This window comes from Rhinolophus hipposideros (assembly GCF_964194185.1).
Source record: "Rhinolophus hipposideros genome assembly, chromosome: 6".
Lineage (NCBI taxonomy): Eukaryota > Metazoa > Chordata > Mammalia > Chiroptera > Rhinolophidae > Rhinolophus > Rhinolophus hipposideros.
The window spans coordinates 29,485,112-29,506,759 of record NC_138052.1 but is presented as its reverse complement, the minus strand read 5'-3'; the positions used below and the strand labels follow the sequence as shown (position 1 = coordinate 29,506,759).

The 21,648-nt window shown below is 37.0% G+C and overlaps 1 protein-coding gene across 6 annotated transcripts in view; it reads right to left on the bottom strand.

Annotated features, from left to right (window-relative positions):
• Window positions 1-370: 370 nt before the first annotated feature.
• Window positions 371-21,648, bottom strand: part of MBD5 (methyl-CpG binding domain protein 5) — a 380,468-nt gene continuing 359,190 nt past the window's right edge. For all 6 annotated transcript variants that reach the window (XM_081051257.1, XM_081051256.1, XM_081051260.1 and 3 more), the window contains 3 exons: window positions 11,907-11,980; window positions 4,932-5,007; window positions 371-1,849 (listed from right to left, as the gene is read on the bottom strand). In XM_081051257.1, coding sequence (XP_080907383.1) covers window positions 1,778-1,849; window positions 4,932-5,007; window positions 11,907-11,980 — 222 coding nt within the window. In that variant the 3' untranslated portion in view covers window positions 371-1,777. The remainder of the gene's footprint in view (window positions 1,850-4,931; window positions 5,008-11,906; window positions 11,981-21,648) is intronic.

The following is a 21,648-nucleotide window of genomic DNA, read 5'->3' as shown; positions in this document are numbered from 1 at the left end:
CCTGAGTTACTGGAACTCTGCTACATCATGGGACTGAGGAGTTTGGGGGGGGGTGGATGAGAGAGGAGGATTAAGGGAGCTGGTGGGCATTTGGGGGTCCAGAGCCAGCTGCTTGAGTGCCTCCCAGTGGCCCAATCATTAAGCTGTTGAGTGAGCCCCAGGCTAGGGGACAAGGCAGCGCCCCCTAGAGGTTTCAGGGTTTGGGACTGGGGGCTGGTAGTTCTAAGAATAAAGGGAATATGGACTTCTTCTTTTGACAACCCAGCAACTGAAGTCAGGCTGGAGGCCTGAACAAATCGCTCAGTTGCCTGGGAGATAGGGTTATACCACCACCACCAAAATTGTGAAAAAAAAGACAGAAAGATATGTTGTGCTACATTTCTTATTAATAACCTTGTACTTTACAATGGCTCACAGTTTTAGGTTTGTATACTTGTAATGTAGTATTTTCTCTCTACATTTGTTTCACATTTTTTTCTTAATATAATATAAATAATTTGGTTAATAGATTTAACCTGAACATTTCAGCCACATTAATATATATATAAGAATCTGTTAATGGTATAAATAATTCTTTAAATAAAATAAATCTGATATGTTACATAATACTGATAAAAAATTACCATTGCTAATAATTTTGTAAGCCACCTTAATGTCTGGTTTAAGTAATACTGATGAATGGGTATATAAAACTGGCTTTGATGATGTATGCTTATTTTTGTCGCTTAAGAAAAAAATACTGAATTATAATCAACCTTACCTCTGATAATGGTTTCAAAGTGGCGCTTTAGCCTCCATGTATGGGAACAGGAAGTTTTATCTTGTCAGGTGTTGTTTGCAAAAAAACTTAACTCCGAGCATCAACGGTGGTGCAGCATAAACTATCTAGTTCAACAGGTGGCTATCAAACGTTACCTACAGAAATGACTGAGTAAAATATTCCATCTAAGATTTTTTTTTTTTTTTTTATAAAACCTATTCTACTTTAAAACTTAGGTAAAAAAAATATGCAACAAATGGTTGCAGTTTCTGAATTCTTAATTTAGACCTGTGAGCCCTCATCCCTTTAGAAATCTGCAAGGTTTCAATTTCCTAGACATCCGAAGTCAAATCCAGTGCATCCAGGCCGGGTTCATTCCAAACAGACAATATTAATGGACACTCAGTGGTGTGCAGTGTACGTCATAATTCAGGTAATACATCATGCCTTTTCTCTGCTGTTAAATACAAAAACAGCGTCTGTTACATTATCATAGAAAAGCCTTTAGGTTGTATTTTTATTTATCACTTTACACTGTAGTCTCTGGTAGGTGTACTCCATAGAAACCAAAGAATTTTGTACACTATTTCTTTGTACAATAAAAGATAAAGTGTGCATTAGGTACGCTTGTACATGACAATATTGTACAATATTTACATTTCTGATATCACCAGGAAATTCTGTATTTTCTATATACAACATTGAAAATTCTTCAGAAACATTTGGACTATGTTTTATAATCACAATTTTAGTATTATAGAAAAAGAGTTTCTCCATAATCTCTTGACCACTTATCACTCTCATCACTCAGGGATGTTGATTGGTTTTTCCAGCATTCATTATCCTTCCTGATCAAAAAAAAATATTGTATCACTATTTCTTTTAGCACCCTGTGGCGGTGGTAGCTATCTGCCATGGTATAAATACTGATATAACAGTGGCTATATCAATACCTATATACAGATATATCTGTGCACGTTCCTTTAATAAACACTGCGCACGGTGGAGTAGCCCCTGTTATCTGGAGATCTTCCTCCTCTTGGGCTTGGGGGGTCTCATTTGTCTGTCTCCCTGTGGGATTTGGTGAACCTAGAAATAAAGAGTAGGAAAAAACAACAGAGGTTGACATCATAACTACCACATGATTTTTGACAAAGGAACAGTGTACGGAACAGACTCTGGCTTTCATTTTCAGTCATTGCTATCACAGGGCATTTAAAATTTTTACGAAGACCCCAGTTCTTAGTGTGGCCACAGTCTACAGAACATGTAGACTCCTGGAAACTGATAAGCAGAGCGACACTTTGTGGACCCCCAAACAGTGGAATATAAAGGAGGAAAAACATCAAGAGTGGGAAATGAGACGTGTAATTGCTACTGCTGCTGTAACGTTAAGATGAAAATCTGGCCTTTTCCATCTGAGAGCCCTAGATCCCCAATTTCACTAGAGTATGGAAAGTGGATAAATACACACCAATCATGTTTTCTTCTTCACTCCGTCACCCTACTTATTTTACAACTACTCAGAAGGGTCAATGATCGTAAGAACCTTAGTACAAGGAAGTTTATTTATGAGAAGAGCCAGGATGTAAAATAGAATATCACTACCATCTGTTGGCAGAGCTAAGCTTCTGTAGTCTGGCAAGAGCAATTAATACAACTCTACTTTATATACTAATGCAGAAACTAGCAGCATTTAGAGCTGTGTATCAGACTGAGCAGGGGTTGAACAGTAGCAGAGCATGATTGCCAGGAATTAGACAGCAGGTATGATTTTGAGGGGCAGAGAGCAGATGTTACAGAGGTGATCAGTTGTCCCACATTGTACCATGATTACCGATAGGAAAGCGCAAGGTCAAGACCCAGGAAAGGCAGGATGGGCCCAAGGCAGTAGTGTAGCAAATGCTCAATAACGAGCTCCCTGTGAAGGAACACAAGCACACTGTACGTGCCCATTTCCATGGTGTAAATACTTCCACCACTGTCAATTTCAAGCTACCAACGTGATGTCACAGAACTCAGTTAGGAAGAGATATACCCAATCAGTTCTTGAGATGTACTACAATTGCATGTTTTCAAGATAACATTTAGATAATAGCAAAGGCCAATGCCATTCAGGGTCAAATGCAGAAAGCTTTGTTAAAAATAATGTTTTACATTTATAAAATAACATTTATGAGTTTCTTAAACTGCCTCTTCCTCTTAACCATTTTATACACATTTTAAAAAAAATCACTAGTCTCTGTTAAAGAACCATAACTGAAACCTTTTTATAATTTAGGAAAAAAGCCTTTATTCAAAACGTAAACTAGGAACCTGTGGACCAAATGTGGCCTGAAAAGGTATTTTGTTTAGCCATATGATACTTTAATTTATTTTTTATTTTAAGTGTGTTTTTCCAAGACCCATCAGCTCCAAGTCAAGTAGTTGTTTCAATCTAGTTGTGGAGGGCGCAGCTCACAGTGGCCCATGTGGGGATCGAAACTGCAACCTTGTTTTTAAGAGCACCATGCTCTAATCAACTGAGCTAACTGGCCGCCCCTGATATTTTAATATTTTAAAAGCAGTCATCAACACTAAAAAGTGAGAAGTTTTATTTCCAGACTTCTAGTGTCTATGAAAAATAGGAAGACTTTGCAACACTGGCACAATTTCCCATCCGGTTCAGATCTGCTGGAGCACGGAAGGTTGAGCTCCTTCTGGGGAGAGCACCCCCTCTGTCCCCTAGGTTGCCACAGTCCCCATCACTCCCAACTGCCTGCTGGCCACAAAGGCCAAATGTCCCGAGGCAGAGACTAGCAAGATGCTCGCCAAACCCATTTTCTCTTCTCCCTGAGCAGGTACATTGCATAATGCATTTCTTAGTCCACTTGAGTTAAGAAGGCCATATGACTGGATCAGGGCAGTGGAAAGTCAGTAGAAGTGATGAGCTTCCAGGAATGTCCCCTTAAACCTGTCCTGGTAGTCTTCTGTGTACACTCTCTTCTCTCACTTACTGGATTTAATGGAGCACCCTGAGGCCCTAAGAAATGGTGGACACTAGATATAGAAAGAACCTGAGCCCCTGAATGTCTGTGTGGAGCAAGCCCTTCTCTAACCAGAACCAGACCCGAGTGAGTCTTCACTGTGTGGAGCCTCTGAGACTGAGAGTTGGTAGGTAGCCTACCCCTCTTGGTTGGCATTTCTCAATCCACTCAAATGGCTGTTTTTCTCATATTTGACCCACCTTACTTATTGATATTATCTGTCTGGCCCTAGAAAGAATTTGCATATATAATCCCTGCTCCAGACTTTTCCTATAATTCTATCAGGAAATTTAACATCGTAGGGCCTCAGTTCACCCATTTTGTGACATGACGGGTTGGATCACAGAATCTCTAAAGCCCATACCAATCCCAACATGCTGTGGTTCCATGACTTCTATCTGTCATGCAACAGCCATTAGCTGGGTTTCAGATGGCTTTGTTAACATAAAGTACCAAGTAAAAGTAAATTTCATTTCATTGCTAAATAGCTTTAAATAATTCACATTTTTTTAGAGAGTACCAAAATTATATATTGAGTGTTTAGCCAATATGTGAATTAAAGGATAATGATTAAACTGCTCACATTCAACACTATTATATTCAGTCAAGAAAAAGTAGACATTACTCTCTAAAACCAGAAGTTATAGTGTTAATTTAACAACAGAATTTTGTGCCAAATATTTTATTTTTTAGGTAACAGTAGAGAGAAAATGAGAGGTCTATATACTCCTGACTTGACCCTGTTGTTCAATTTCACTTTTTTATTCTGTGGACAGAGTGAAATTTGCATTAGTGAATATTTAGACAACACTAATGGTCACTGCTATTTAGAGTCCAATGCAGAAAGCTGTGGTTTGAACTTCAACATTTTACTATTCACATTTTAAAAGAATATTATGTGGAAAAACAACAAAAGTTACTTATCTTTGAAAAGGCACAGTTAATACTACAACTTATTTTTTTTTCTTACTTTGGATCTTTTCTGATATCAATGGGTTTTCTTTTTCCTTTTCTCTTTTTTTAAGCCTAGCAGTTTAGTATTGCTATGTGAGTTGCTTGACAATATTTTAGAGACTTTACAAAAAAAAAAAAGTGCAATACAATTTATTTTCAAAGAAACACAGTATAGTGGAAAAATAACTTACAGTCCCAGACATTTTGTCCAGTTCACTCATGGCCTCATGAATAGCAGCTTCTAAATGGTTATTTAGCTTTCCACTTCTGGAATTAATGAAAATAACACACCAGATTAATAAATTAAGGAAACAAAACCGCAATTTAACTCCCTAATCATAAAACAAAAGTACCAGTTTCACCAGAGAAAGGCAACTTATATTTGCATTTGGAAAATTCAGATGACAGAACACCCTGGGATTCTCACCACTGAATACTAATGATAGTCACAGAAGTATGAAAAAAATTGGGAAAATTGATTCTTTCTCCTTCCACATGCTTCTTCCACAGTCTGATAATTCTGCAAGAAAGCTGGGTCATGAAGCTCTTTTCCCACAGATGCTGCTCGCCCTCTCAGCTTCCAGCCTTTCCCGAGTTGTCTCTTGTTCTGGCTTGTTTCTTTCTCAGGCTGGCAGCCAGGCTGTGTGGCCAAGAGAAAGGGTGTAGGGACTGAAATGCAGGCTCTGGCCACTAGGGAGCTCCCTCTGCCCTCTCTGGAGCTCCTGGCTTCTGGAGTCAAGCAAGTGAAGGCTGAAATCCTGGTGTGTGTTCGTTCCAGATGGAAAACAGCTTAAGTTGCCACACCTGCAGCTTCCTCCATGCCTGGGGGAAACCACATTTTCCCCAGACCAACATGACATAACCATTTCAACAGATAAAGAATGACAGTCTCAGAGTGTCTATCACTAGTGTGACCTTTTCTCTCCATTCAGCATTCGTTACACGTTTGGCCTGAAACACACACAGTACACCTGCCTGTATTGAAACTTACATCTAGAAAGCTGTTGAACTAATTACTAAAATCGGGCAAATCCATACTATCCACTTCTGTAGTGTTGTACCTTTTCCATTCTGTTAACTTATTTTGCCTCCTTCATGCATATAACTAATTACCCAATTAATCTGAGTAAGGTGATTCATTTTATTTCTCTTGTCATGACAACTACTAGAAAAGCTGTGGAGGTAAACCTTTTCATAGCAGGCTTTTAGCACGCCTCTACAAAAGTTGAATCTCAGCATTTACATGGAGATTGGAAATTTACAGCTGTGGAAGAATTTGGCTCACAGTCCCATTTAGTTTGGCTCACAATGTGTTTAAAAATACACTTGAAATTTAGTGGATTGCCTGTAGACGAGGCCTTTCAGTTGACCACAGCCCGTACCAGGTTCTATCCTCACATCCCCAAACTGGACACTTCATACATTTAGTTTGTGTGTACACCTGGGAGAACTCTGGAGTTTTCCACCCCTGAATGTTATATGCCCAAGCACGTCATGGAGGCTCCCTATATTTACTAAATAAAAATGTTTTTCACAGCTACCATGATGACCCTACATTTTGGAAAACATATATGCACTTAAGTCAGTTTAACTGAAAGGGAAGATTAATGCATTGCTTTTAACTAAATTATAAGGATAATGTAGCACCCTTTTCCCCACCTGCTGCTGACCTGGAAGCTAGCCCTGAGCTTTTATATTTTTCCCATATATTTTTAGAAATGTAAACAATGCAGATAAGTGCATAAAATAAATTAACAACTCCTTACAAACTCATTTCCAAGAATAAACTGTTAATAAATTAGATATTTCCTTTAAATTTTTTTTAATTTAAAAAAGTAAGCTGAAGTTCCCATTTGTCATCAATTCCCGGTCCTATTCTCTCCCCAAATGCAACTTTGTTGTTTATCCCTCTAACGTGTTTTCATATTTTAGATGATACATGCATGAACAGTACCTAGCATTGTTTTATTGGTATTTTTTTTCATATATACACTCAAAAGGTACTGATATACACACCATTCTGCAACTTGTCTTTTTTCCTCTTTATCACTGTTTCTGAGCACTGTCCAAGTTGATATAACCTATTTATATATGCCCTTTTATTTCCCTACCCATTCTGGTTTTAAGAGGCCCTGGGTATCTTGGGGAGTTAGTCTAACTTGTTTTCCCAATTATGTTAAGCATAATTCTCAGTGACTGGGCAGGAATCCAGTCCCAGGAGTCTGCAGGGCTATCTACGCTTGGCTGAGGTTTGTGTGGGCTGTTTGGTGAAGGTCCTGACGATATCACACACTGCCCGACAATATTCCATCTTGTGTAATGTGTTAAATGGAGAGGGTGCCAAAAATGTATAGACATTTTAAGAAAGGGAAAAACCGTATTAAAATTGTAATAATATATACTGATATAAAAGATGAATACATGTGTATGCATTTTTTGGCACCCTAGTAGATTTATTGTTAATATTTCTTTTGTATTGAAAAGTATGAACATAAGTTTTAAAAGATATTTATTTGTTATACATTTTGATAGTAAGATCTTATGGGTTTAAAATTGACTACGTAAAGTTCTAAATATCTAAGAAGAAGGTAAATTATTTCCTTGAAAAACTATCAGAGAATCTTGTTTCTCTCACCTTTATCTTAATAACAAAAATAACTACTACTCATTGAACATTTTCTATGTGCCAAGAATTATAATAAATCTGTATGTACATTATCTCATTTAATCCTTACAACAATCCAAAGAAGTACGTATTATGACAACTGTTTGTATGCACTATTTTATGACTTTTTATGAAGAACTGGTGAACCAATTCTAATTTCATAATGAGGAAAATATTTAAATACAAATAGTTTTCAAAAGTAATAAATAAAAAGAGTCATGGAAAATTTTTACCTAAATATAAAAAATTAAAATATTATCACCATTAAAATACAAAAATAATTCAACATTACTTATTGAACGAAAACACAGTATTTTAGGAGTTTGTGACCTCATTCCTCAACAAGATATTTAAAATGTTTGTAAATACCTTGTATTAATTTAAGCTAAATCAGTAATATTTTTTCTCTTTAACAAACTGAAGTAGGTAATAGAGGAGGAAATGATTACTTTTGGAAGAGAGAATAGATACAGAGATATGGGGCATGAAATTAGTTGAATACATCATGAGAATCAAAAGGTAAAGAGAAGCTTTCCCAGAGGTCAAATCTGCAGACCAATTTTTACACTCACTTGTCACATCGGGTAAGAATAAACTTAAAAGAGGAAGAAAAAGCTCCATGAGTTCATGAAATAAGCCATTAGTAAAAATTCAGTCTTCCAGTTCAGAGGGCCTCCCTGTAGTGTCTCTTCTACTATTTTCTATACCCCGCTGACATTTAATAATAAACATTTTTACTAATGGACACTCTAAAACCTACTTGATTAAGCCATAGATGTTCATATATAATCACATTTCGAGTTATTAATGGAGATAATTGCCACTTCTCATCTTCATTGCCTATATTGTCACACATTATCCTTATCTTCACTAATTAATAAATAAAAGCCAGGTACACATCTGTGAATGGTACAAGAAATAAGAGGGAAATGAGAAATTGCATGTTGCAGTTTAGAATTTAAGAAACTCCCTTCATGTAGAACAGAACACATTGGGTTAAGACTTAAACATTAAGAATCTTAAGACTCTGAAACTAATCCACAGAGTAAATATGCAGATTTAAGAACATTCTACACACTAAGTATCATTTCTTGGTTTTAAAGTGAAAGTGTGATTTATTTCATTGCTTTCATTTTCCAGATTCATAAAAATCAGGTTACCAAATAGTTTATGTGTACATATAGACAGAAGATTTGATCCTCACTTAAACGAAAATCATAACACTTTTAACAGCTATGGTATTTTTCTTTAACGAAGCTATTTCCTCTTTTAAGTACAAAATGACCCTGCGTAATGTCTTCAATAAATATGTTAATATTTCTGTTGTGATTAGGCTGTAATTATTTAGGCTGTAATTATTTATGGTACAATTTAATTGTAGGATATTAAGGATTAAAATGACTACGTAAAGTTCTAAACATTTAATACAGTCATAGAATGTTTCAACTGGCAAAAATATCAGACAATTTTGTTTCTTTCACCTATATCTCTATAATAAAAATAACTATTTACTAAATATTTATCTTGGGCCAAGTAGTGTGTTAAGGCTCCAATTGTGTTACATATGTTATAAAATTCCTAAGAAGTAGGTATTAATCTGCCTATTTTAGAAATGAAGAATTTGGGCTCAGAGAAATTAAGCAACATACCCAAAGGCACACGACTATGAAGTGAAAGAAACAAAATTTCAACTCAGGTCAAAAACCAACCTCTTAACCATCTTGTTCCAAATGCCATCTTCCCTTTTCAGTCTCTTCCTCTCTCCCTTTTCCTCCAGTGTACAAAGGCAGTCAACTGTTTGTCATCTTAAAAATTCTCCTATTGTTATTTTTCAGGAACTTTTCACATTCACGGTAGAAAGAAGAGTAAATAATCTACATCAGTTCTCGCTTCTTCCTTATTCTTATGCACTCTTCAACCCACGGCCACTTTGTTTTCATACTCACTACTCCAGTGGAAACTGTTCTCACTACGGTTACCTTCAAATGGCCCTGTTCAATGGAGATTTTTCAGTTCTTGTCTTACTGGACCTCTGTTGAGCATTCTATAATCTTGGAAATTTTTAGTCTTTGACTTCTAACACCCTGCTCTCTTACCCCTGAGCATGGTGAGATTCTCCTCCTACTTTCTCACCATTCTTCACATCTTCATGATCTCTAGTAAATGTTCCAATGCCCCAGCGTTCAATCCTTAGCCCACTGTTCAAATTGGTCAACGTATCTCTGTGTGTGATTGCAGCCATTTTTACATTGTCAAATTCTACTTCTGCCCAGTTTCAGACCTGTGTGTCCAACCTGTCCCACAAACACCCCCCAGTGCCCTCAGCAGTTCTCCCCTGTATTCTCCATCTCCATCAGGGGTTCACCATTTACCAAGTCACTCAAACTAAAACCCTGACAGTTGTCCTTGTTTCTTCTCCTTCACATTCCAATCAATCACCATCACGTTCTGTCAGTTTTACTTCCTAAAAATGTCTATTCCACGTTCTTTCTCCTCCGTCCTCATTGTTCCTTTCCTGGTTTGAGTCCTCATCCTCCCTCGTCTTCTGCCATGGCCTCCTAAACACTTTCCCTGTCTCCAGTATTGTTCCCCTAAAATTTATCCTCCACACAGCCATATCTAAAGTGAAAATCCAACCACCTGTCTCCTTCAGGCACTTCCAATAAGACAAGGGATCCTCTGGGTTCTCACTAGGCCCTTACAATCTGGTTCTTGCTTACACCTTGGGCAACATCTCTTATCGTTTCCTGTCCCCAAATCCAACTGCTGATCTAATCTAAACACTAATATTCCTCTTTACCCCCCCCCCGCCCCCCCATCTTGGTTCTTGTTTCTTTTGTCTGGCTAATACCTACGTATGGTGTAAGGCTAGATCCAGATATCATCTCCTCTAGGAAGCCTTCCTTTACCTGCGTTTAATCCCACTTCTCTATGAACCCCAAATAGATTACACACATTGCGGTCATTGCAATTTTAACATTTAAATTATTCATTTCTGGATTTGTCTCCTTCACTAAACAGTGAGGTCCAGGGACTGTAGCACTGTGAGTTGCACAGATTTTTTTTTTTTTTTTTTTTGCTAAATTAGTCTCTTTAAATCGGGGAATAAATAAATGATTGGGTTTAACACATCATTTCTCACTCATGGGACCTTCAACTAACTAAGCTATTTGGGTTTGAGTGTCCTCATCTATAAATGGGCTCAGTAATTCTGGCCCATCGTGTGATTGCATAAATCACATATGCAAAATGTAAAGTATTCTTCTGGGTATTTACAAGGCAAATCAGTCCACTTAGGCAACAGTATGATAAATAAAGCTGTTTTTCCTAATGTGTGCTGCATCTTTTCTTCTTTTCCCTCTCCAGTCTGTACTCTTAAGTTTACGGTGTCAGGAGAGTTCCTTTAGATAATGCCACTTGGGATCCACATAAATTCACCACAAACAGTAAACTGGCTTTGAAGCAAAAAATTTTAAATCACTGTTTGTTACTCATTACCTTTAAGAAATTGCTTAATAGCAAATTTATGGGGAAAATCCAGAGGCCCAGGAGTTTGCCCCTTGCAGTTGGCATCTTTTTATGACATTCCAGTGAGGTAAAGAGTCTCCCTAAGGTTTGTTGAATTCTAAAATTTTACCTCTGGTAAGAACATACCACTAAGAGAAAGAGAATGCCCTTTAATAGATACTGGTATCATTATATAATCCTTTTATACAAGATACACTATTAATCATTCTGATCTTGTAATTCGTAGAAATTTGATAATATGAAAAGTATAGTAACTGAACAGATATGTTGATTAGGTATTTTTAAAAATAATTTTCCATATACATATACAGAAAAACATTTGCCTTTCTATACCTTAAAATGAAATAAATTATGACACATCAAAACTACATTATATCACAGTGGAAATTGTGTTTCAAACATTATCTATTTGTCCATACTACACTTACTCAGAATATAAAGATCTAGAAAAACTTGAATAATAATATCCCAGAGTTCAACTTCTTGTTATAATTCTGAAGAAAACCTATTGCCCCTGTCCCAAGAAAAACATAAGTATTTACCATCACTTTGACTAATAACAGTTAATTTGGCAAAATTATTTACATGTGTACAACTGGAATATTTCCCCCCATGTATTTGAATTGCAAATGGAGAGACTTTTGCTATATACCTTCAGAGACAATTTAATTGCTATGTGTTGAAAATACTACCATATTTTCTTGTCCACTAAATCGGAGGGATAGAGATGGAGGGAGTGAGGAATGAGCTGATGAAGAGGGAAATCCTACACATAGTATAAATTGTTAAGAAAATATTTTCTGTAATTGCTAATCCGCTTGTCTGTAAATGGTCCTATTTGGCGATCACTATTAAACTGTTCTCAGGCAGGCTACAAGATGGTCAAAATCAGTGAGATTTCATTGTCCCTTTGAAGGAAAACCAGTAAATTATATCCTTGAAAAACAAAAATGGGGGGGAAAATAGTGCTTACTTTCTGTTTCTTTTCCGGGCTCGGCTGTAGGCTTCTAAACCTTCTGTTAGTGTCTTCAACTTCTCGGGCTCCACCTAAGTGAAGGTATGAAGACCAAACCACGTTACCCAGACCTGCAATTGTTAACACTGTTTTTTACTTTCCTGCTGTACAAGCAGGCGCTGCTCTGGGGGAGGGGAGGCTTAACTTTCACTGCCCTGTCAAATTCTCGTCCTCTCAAGCAGAGGTTGATTCCACGGCTCCAGGCTGCAAACATTAATGAAAATGAAAGATTGTTTGGCTTTCAAATTGTCAACATTTTGAAAATAGTATTTTAAGAACAGAGCTTGGAATTTAAATAATCCCAACTTTTGATTCACAGAGTCATTTAAATCAGAGATCCTGGTTTGCTTTCTCCACTGTCTGCTGTTCAGAAACTGCAAATCCGTATTCCATCAGGAGGACAAAAGCAGTGGTTAGTGAAGGGGGTGGGCTCTGGAGCCAAGAGATTGAAGTTTGAATCAATCCGATCTCAATTCCTAGCATGAACAAAGCATTTAAATTTTCTGAGCCTCAGTTTCCTCCTCTTTAAAATGAGGGTTATAATACCTATCTTCCTGCTAGAACTGCTGTGAGAATTAAAATGCGACAAGTCCAGTTGACCATTTGGCCAAGCACAGAGCAGTTACTATTACCTACTATGCATTAGGGAGGCCATGCACCGTCCTTACTGATGTGAGAAGCGGCTGTGGCTACCCCTTATGGGCGGGTCCTCTCCCTGTCCTGCTCTATCACCACCAGCCTGTGGGAAGCCTGGTATCTCGTCACAGTGTGGCCACCAAATGGTAGCTGGGCGTTCTGTGGGGGTGGGAGGTACAGCCTTTGCCACTCACCCCCAGTGATCTTTATCATGGTTCTAGAAGTCACCTCTCCTAAGAACAACAAGTAATAAATAGGAAGGAAAACTTGTGTGTAACTTGTGAATAAAAACACCTTTAGAAAAACAATCGCTATTTTTATTGATCTTAAAAAAAAAAGGCAATCTAAGTAAAGACAGTGTTGCTTGTTGTATAAACACAACTTCGAGGCAAATCCCCAGGCCACCCCTTAACCCAGTTTTTCCCTCACCCCTATGCTACTTTTATATAAAAATTCAGAGGTTGCCAAAATGCCTCACAGGTAAGAAAATAAACACTAATAAACAAGGAAATTATTATTAACTTTTTCTTTAAATCTTCCTGACTCATGAATACCATTTATAAATGATTGTCCTTTGACACCCCCTTCAAATCTAGTACACAGTGGTGATTAACAAAGGGTTTCCATTGTCAAGTCTGAAAACAAGCGTTTCTAATTATTTAATGAGGAAAAACAGTCAAATGATGAAAACACTTTCTGTGATTTTTGTATTTTGTCCTAAAGGATCCAAATATCTTATGCACACAAGTTCATTGAGGATAACCAATCTATCATGTGCGAGGACAAGAGACAACTTTTTCTTCCAAGAATACTTGACAGGAGCCATGAAGAAAATGTCTCATTAGGATGACTGGAAAAGCTTAAGTAATATGAATATCTATCTATCTGTCTATCTGTCTGTCTGTCTATCTATCTATCTATCTATCTATCTATCTATCTATCTATCATAAATATAGAGACATAGATAGATATCTATCTATCCATATATGTGTTTAAATAAAAAACAGGTGTCTGGATACATTTTCACATTTCATTTTAGAAATGAGGTTCCATTTTGTATTCACTCACACACAAAAAATATGAGAGATATTTCATACATTACATTTATGTAATTTATACGTAATTCCACTTATATTTAAATGACCTTCGTGACAGCAGGAAGGAAGCTCTCCAGCAACATAAACTTCAATTAGACGCAAACTGGTGTCGGAAGGGATGGATGGAGAAAATAGAAAGCAGATTCACAGTGAAACAAATCAAGACATCACAATGAAAACTTTCCCCATTGGTCTTAACTAAAAACAAAACAAAACAAAACAAAAACAAAAAACCCCCAAAAGCCTAAGTTAAGTCAAACTATTTTTTAAAATCTTTAATTTTAATTAAATAAGGAATAAGGGGCAGTAAAAGCATTTCTTGTGAATTTTTATGTAAAACGCAGTTTTATATTTAATATGGTAATACTGCAAACTAGTATTCTATTTGTTATTTTACAGATGGGACTCAGTGAGTTTAAGTAACATGGACAGCACTGAAACTCATGTCTGACTACAAAGCACTCAACCTCTCTTTACCATACCAACTCCAAAATACACTGAAATACAGTCATTTTATATATATTATACACACATATATGTATATATACACACATATGTATATAAGTATGCACACACACACACACACACTCAAAAAACAAGTCAAATTATTTTAAGTTGAATTACATTTTTATAAAAATTAAGATAGTGTTTGCCCAAATTTGTCTTCAAATTTTTTTATGCTTGGATAATTTCCTGATGATTTTTCTGAACTAATTCTCTACCATGATTTCTTCATTTAATTTTGCCTATAAGACTCTAAGTTACTCTCACAAAGAACTGTATTATTTATAAAGGATTCAATGAACTTGACAGAGAAAGCAATGATAGTGCTTTCTGAAACTAAATATATATAAGATACACAGCATGTTTGTGCATTTCTGACATAACAGGATCATACATATCCAGAGGTAAATGTTTATTTTGTTTCAGAATTTTAGTACTCTACCGTATTGTGAAATATAACACATGAAGGGTATGTTTTGTTTCTAGGGAAATATTCATACACGTACACAATATTGAAGAAGATCTTTAAAGATACCCCCCTAACGGTATCAGAAAATAACAAAATAAATTCAATTTCTAGTGAAATAGAAATAATATTTAATGACTTAATGAACACTCCCTTATAAATTACTTGGTTAACTTGTAAATGAGGGAAGTACTGGGAAATCAAATATATATATATAAAATTTTAAAAGGTTAAACACATATTTTTAATAAAATTTACACTGAAGGAGCTAGAAATTTGAGACAGAATACTTTAATCTGTAACTATACTCTTATATTTTTGTATATTCACAAGCCAGGATTTCAATAAATTAATTCCTATCTAGGTGAGAAATTGGGGGAGGACTTTATATTGTATTTTTACTCATCATTGGCTTTCATATTCTCATTCTAGTAATGATGATGTTATAGTAATGGCCATCATGACATTTGTACACATGTCATTTAAGAATTAGAAAAAGACACTCAGAACTCATATGTATTTATAACTCACATATTATCTCAGGTATAAATATACACATATGTTGAATACTTTTTTACTCCTAAATCTCTTCTTTCACTCATTCAATTCTGCAGATATAACAATTCTTAGACATAAATAGTCCTATAACCTGTTTAGTCAGGTTAGAACATATCTATAAGGTCAGACATTACATAGTGGAGGTTTCACAGTTTTCTGAACAAGTTTGAATTTCTGGTTGTTTCTTTTGTTCACAAGACACATATTAAACATTTGGTAATTTAATGATGTTTGACTTGGCGTCAGCACAGTATCATGTAGTGTGTCTCAGGAATAACTTAAAGTTTGTGAAAAAAGGAGACAAAACCTTTCAGAGAGCCAAACTGACCCTCTGAACATAAGGTGTAGTACATATTAGAAGAACCTCAGGGATCCTGTCAAGGTGGCAAAGTAGGTAAACACTGTGCTCATCTCCTGTCACAATCGCATCAAAATTACAACTAAAGCTGCAGAATAACCATCACTGAGAATCGTCTGAAACCTAGCTGAACTGATGTCCTACCTCTAAGGACATATTGAAGAAGCCAACTGGAGACTAGTAGGAGGGGCAGAGACAGAGAAGGGGCTGGTCTCACACCTGTGTGTGACCATTAAAAATTGGGAGGGATGTCTCAGCTGGGGAGGTAACCTCCCACAAGGACCGAGAGGTCCCAACGTCATATCAGGCTTCCCAGCCCAGGATTTCAGTGCAAGGGAGAGAAGTCCCCAAACCTTCTGGCTGTGAGAACCAGTGGAGATTGTGGCAGAGTGAGATGGAGGGTGGCTGCATTCCTAGTTGCTCCTCTTAAAGGGCCTGAGCATAGACTTATTCACTGATGGACTCACTTGCTTTGAGCTCCAGTACTGGGACAGTAGCTTCCAATCAGGGACATACAGGAACGAACTGAATTATCTGGCTTCAGAGTGAGGGCTGGAGGGGCAGCTTCCTCCTGGACTAAGGAGCTGGTGGAAGCTATTGTTTCTTTGTTGAGTCCTCCCACTCCTGGCGTGCAGACACAGGTGACCACCATATCTGAGTCCCCATCAACCTGGCTAACACTGTTCATTCATCTTGATTCCCTGAGACCCTATTCCACCCAACATTCGGGCCCACCCAAGCTGCTTCCAGTGGCTTCCATGTATAAATGGCCTGTCTTGGCTCATGCTACAGACATTCCTAAAATCTCTCAAAGGTTCACAAAACCCAAACAAGCAGCATCTGGCTTTGGTGTGTCCCATATCTCTGATTGAGCATCTCTAAGTCCAGCACTAGCAGCAGCAGGTCTCGGCTCTCAGCTTGGCATCTTAAGGTACCTCCCAGCCCAGTGCAGGTGGTGGCCATCAGCAGATTGCTCTGTGGCTCATGGCAGATGGCTCTAGGCAGGGCACTGGATGCAGCTGAACCTGGCCCATAGTGGGGCCCCTACCAGAAGGCCCCTGGGGCCATCCACATGGTGGCTGGCTTCAGACTCAGCCGAAGCACTATCCAGTGCTCTCTGAGGATGACACACCCAAAGGTCAGACTGAGCAGGCACCAGAGCCCCACTAAAGTGAACCCTACTCTATTGGGTCAGCTCCCACACCACAGCTCCTCCATTGTAGTCATGGCCAGTCCTCACAACCAGTCAGCCCAAGGGTCAATCCCCCTCACTGAAGTGCAAACAGTAACCAAGGCTCAACAACAACAGGAGGGCATGCATAACCCACACAAGGGACTCACTTGGAACATCTGGCTCAGGTGACCAGAGACTGCACTACTGGACCTCACAGGACATCTACTATATAAGGCCACTCCACTACGACAAGGAGACATAGCAGCTCTACCAACTACACAGAAACAAACACTGGGAGGCAGCCTAAATGGGGAGACAAAAGAAACATGTCCTAAATGAAAGAACAGAACAAAGCTCCAGAAAAAGAACTAAACTAAAAGATAAGCAATCTATGAGAAGCAGAGTTCAAAACACTGGTGATAAGGATGCTCAATGATCTCAGGAGAATTTCAAAAAGAGACAGGACACATAAGTATGGAGATGGGAAACATAAAAAAGAACGAGTGAGAAATGAAGACTACAATACCTGAAATAAAGAACACATTAGAGGGAATCAACAGCAGATTAGATGAAGCAGAGGACTGAGTTAGCGATTTGGCAGATAAGGTAGCAGAAAGCACCCAATCAAAACAGCAAAAAGAGAAAAATTCAAAAAATGAGGAGAGTTTAAGGGGCCTCTGGGACAACATCAAGCATATCAACATTCACATCATAAGGACACCAGAAGAAGAAGAGAGAAAGCAGAGTATTGAAAACCTATTTGAAGAAATAGTGACAGAAAACTTCCCTAACCTGACTAAGGAAACAGACATACCAGCCCAGGAAACACAGAAAGTCCTAAACAAGATGAACCCAAAGAGGCCCACACCAAGATACATCATAATTAAAATGCCAAATGTTAACGACAAAGAGAATCTTAAAAGCAGCAAGAGAAAAGCATTTAGTTACCTACAAGGGAGCTCCCATATAACCATCAGCTGATTTCTCAATAGAAACTTTGCAGAAGGGATTGGCGAGACATATTGAAAGTGATGAAAAGCAAGGACCTACAACTAAGATTACTTACCCAGCAAAACTATCATTTAGAATTGAAGGACAATAGAGAGCTTCCCAGACAAGAAAAAGCTAAAGGAGTTCACCAACACCAAACCAGAATTACAAGGACTCTTAGAGAGACTTCATTAAGATGAATATATTAATGAATATATTAATGAATTAATGAATAGATGAATATATATATACGGCAACAACGACATATCTATCAACAATTACTTTCAATGTAAATGGATTAAATGCTCCAATAAAAAGATAGGGTGTTTGAATAGATAAGAAAACAAGACCCTTATATATGCTGCCTATAAGAGACTTACTTTAGATCAAAATATACACACAAACTAAAAGTAAAGGGATGGGAAAAAGATATTTCATGAAAATGAAAACAAACAAACAAACAAAAAAATGAGTAGCAATACTTATACCAGACAAAACAGACTTCAAAACAAGACTATAACAAGAGACAGAGAAGGACCTAGTAATCCCACTTCAGAGTATATATCCGAAGAAACCCAAAATGCTGTTTCGAGGGGACATGTGCTTCCATATGTTCATTGCAACATTTTTTACAATGGCCAAGATATGGAGGCAGCCTGGGTGTCCATCGATGGAAGAATGGATGAAAAATAGGTGGTACATGTGTATGGTGGAATATTGCTCGACCATAGAAGGGCATGGGTTCTAGCCATCTGCAGCAGCACGAATGGACCTGGAGGGTGTTGTGCTGAGTGGAGAATGTCAGACAGAGAATGACAGATGCAATGTGATTTCACTTATATGTGGAATTTAAGATCAAAATTAACAAAAAAAGAGAAACAAACTCATAGATACAGAGAACATTTTGATGGTTTCCAGGTGGGAGGGGGTTGGGGGGGTGTGAAAGGGGAAAGAATTAAGAAGTATAAATTGGTTGTTACAAAGTAGTCATGGGGATGTAGAGTATAGCATAAGAAATATAGTCAATGATATTGTAACAACTATGTATGGTGTCAGATGGGTACTAGATTTATCAGGGTGATAGACAGGAGCAGGCTTGGGGCACAGGGTGAAAAAGGTGAAGGGATTAAGAAGTACAAACTGGTAGTTACAAAAGAGTCATGGGATGTAATGTACAGCATAAGGAATATAGTCAATAATATTGTGATAATGTGGTACAGTGTCAGATGATTACTGGACTTACCATGGTGATCACTTCTTTAGATATATAAATATTGAATAACTATTGTGTACACTTGAATTAATATAATATTGCATGTTAGCTATATTTTAGTGAAAATCTTAAAAAAAAAAAAAAGAAGAACCCGAATGAAAGATCCTAGATCAGTTTTGAATAGAGCCAGTTAACTAGAGATGATGTTAAAATTCCCTGCAGGCTTTCATCCTGAGAACAGGATTAAATCTCTTGATGGTTACTTTGCTCTATTTATTGGTGAGCAAAGCTGTCATACAAAGGTCAAAGGATAGAGCACCAGGTACATTACAGGTTTCATAACAGACACTAGGCAGCTGATCTCAAGCTCCTCTTTCAATTTTTGACTTCCCCATCCCATCTCTACAATGTCATCAGCTCCTGTTGTTGGCGGAATGATATCATGCAAAGAGTGCTAAAGCTTAGAGTTAGGAGACCAGGGTTGGGCTTTGGCTTAAACATCTGTGATTTATGTCCTTAGGAATGCCACTTCTTTGAGCTTCAGTTCTCTCATCTGTAAAATGGGGATAATTGTGTACATCTTTATGCATCATTGAGAGAATCTAAAAAGACAATGAACATGAAGGTGCTTTATAAACCCCAAAGCAGTCTTTCCCAAAGTGCCACTGGTGGCATGTGACATTATTTTAGGTGGAGCATGGACAGATCTTTACACATTTTTAATAGTTATGTATTCATATAAACTTACATAAGAAAAATACAAAAACATTTTACCTATGATTTCACATATACCCTGTTTCCCCGAAAATAAGATCTAGCCGGACAATCAGCTCTAACGCATCTTTTGGAACAAAAATTAATATATGACCTGATATATTATATTATATTATATTATATTATATTATATTATATTATTATATTGTATTATATTATATTCTGTTATATTATACCAGGTCTTATAGTAAAATAAGACCAGGTCGTGTATTAATTTTTGCTCCAAAATATGCATTAGAGCTGATTGTCTGGCTTGGTCTTATTTTTGGGGAAACATGGTATTACACCTTACAATAAGACTGAAGAAGCTATTTAAAAAGTGGCTTCAATAGTGCCTAGTACATAAAACGTGTTCAAGAAAATATTTGTTGAATGAATAAATAACTGAGTAAATGAACTTAAAGAAAAAATTTACTAAATAATAGTACAGGAAACATGCAATTTTGGCTGAAATACAGCTCTGAGGAATTAAGCAAATATGCAGGATTTATTAGGTTCATTTTATCAAACATTTATTATATAGTAAATATTTTTAAAAAATTTTAATGCTGAAAAAGTCTCGCTAACTTAAGTGCAATATATCAATATTTGAAAGAATGGGAATTAACGATTAAATAATTTGGGGTACAATGTTGACTCACCTGTGACAGGAGGAATGAACATAATTTTCCAACAATAGTGCTCATGGAAACATCACTAAAATGAATCTCAATTTTTTCCAATGAACTAACAACCAAATCAACATTATTACAGTTTTAGTCAGTAATTAGTGACTAAATTTAGTAATACACTATCTGAGATATTTTTGTGTGTGTGTGTGTGCTTCCTTTCCTCTTCACTTTGGATAGCAGTGCCTTTAAGTAGCAGAAAACTATATTACAGGACTAGCGTAAATCTATTCTAAATGTGACAACAAATTTCATATTGATACACAATACTTAAACAGAATTACATGTTTTGGATAAACTCGTGTTTCTAAAGAAACACTGTTTAAAATCTCATGTAACAGAAGCATGTATTTGCCTCCAACCTGAGACTGCATTTGCTACTACCTATATGAAACCTGCCTTGACTCAATTATCTGTGAATGGAAAAAATGTTCACAATATCCCACAATTCAGTAAAGCTTAATCTTACCTAAGCTTTTTACTCAGGTTAGTCTTTCTTCCTAATATCCACATTTTTGGTCTTATCTAGTTCTTCATTTTTATTCTTTCTCAAATTTTGATCAGGCACTAACTTTGTTAGCCTGGATCTTATCTTGCTTATTACTTTTCAGAAACTAGTTTGCTCCCTTTTCAAGAAGATTCTGTTGCTAGAGAGCATTGATTGCTCTTGCCGCCCCACCAGGCAAAATGCAGCCCAAATATTGTGGATATTGATTGGGTAGAGAGAAAAGGATACATTTCCAACAGAGGTTAAGAAAATATATGAGGCAAAAGGAACACACAAAGAACACTTTCAACAGAGAATTACAGCACCAAACAACACAAACGGCTAACACTGATAAGCACGGAAAGAATATTCTTGAAAATAAAATGTTTAAATATCACAGGAAGGCACATCTCCCAAATTCAGTCCCCAGGCTCAATTTAAGTTATACGTTTCGTGAATATGATGGTAAGCTGCCTCTGGTTTTCCTCCACATTGTCAAAATGTGTGTGCATGTGATGCTGACTGACATACAGAAAGTGTGTGTCCCAAATCAATTTGGTTATGAGTTTTAATAGTGATGAGCTCTGTCTGTTTTGAATGACTATCTGGAGAGCTCCTCTGATCTCTATCTGCCCAATATAACTGTATGAAAAAAAGTCAAATTGTGAGTCTAGAAAAGGAGCACCCTATCCACTGCTTTTAAAAACACATCTTCATTTAATCAGGTAGTGTTACACTGAAATGTAGAACTTTTCTGGGTAATCAGGAGATGTCT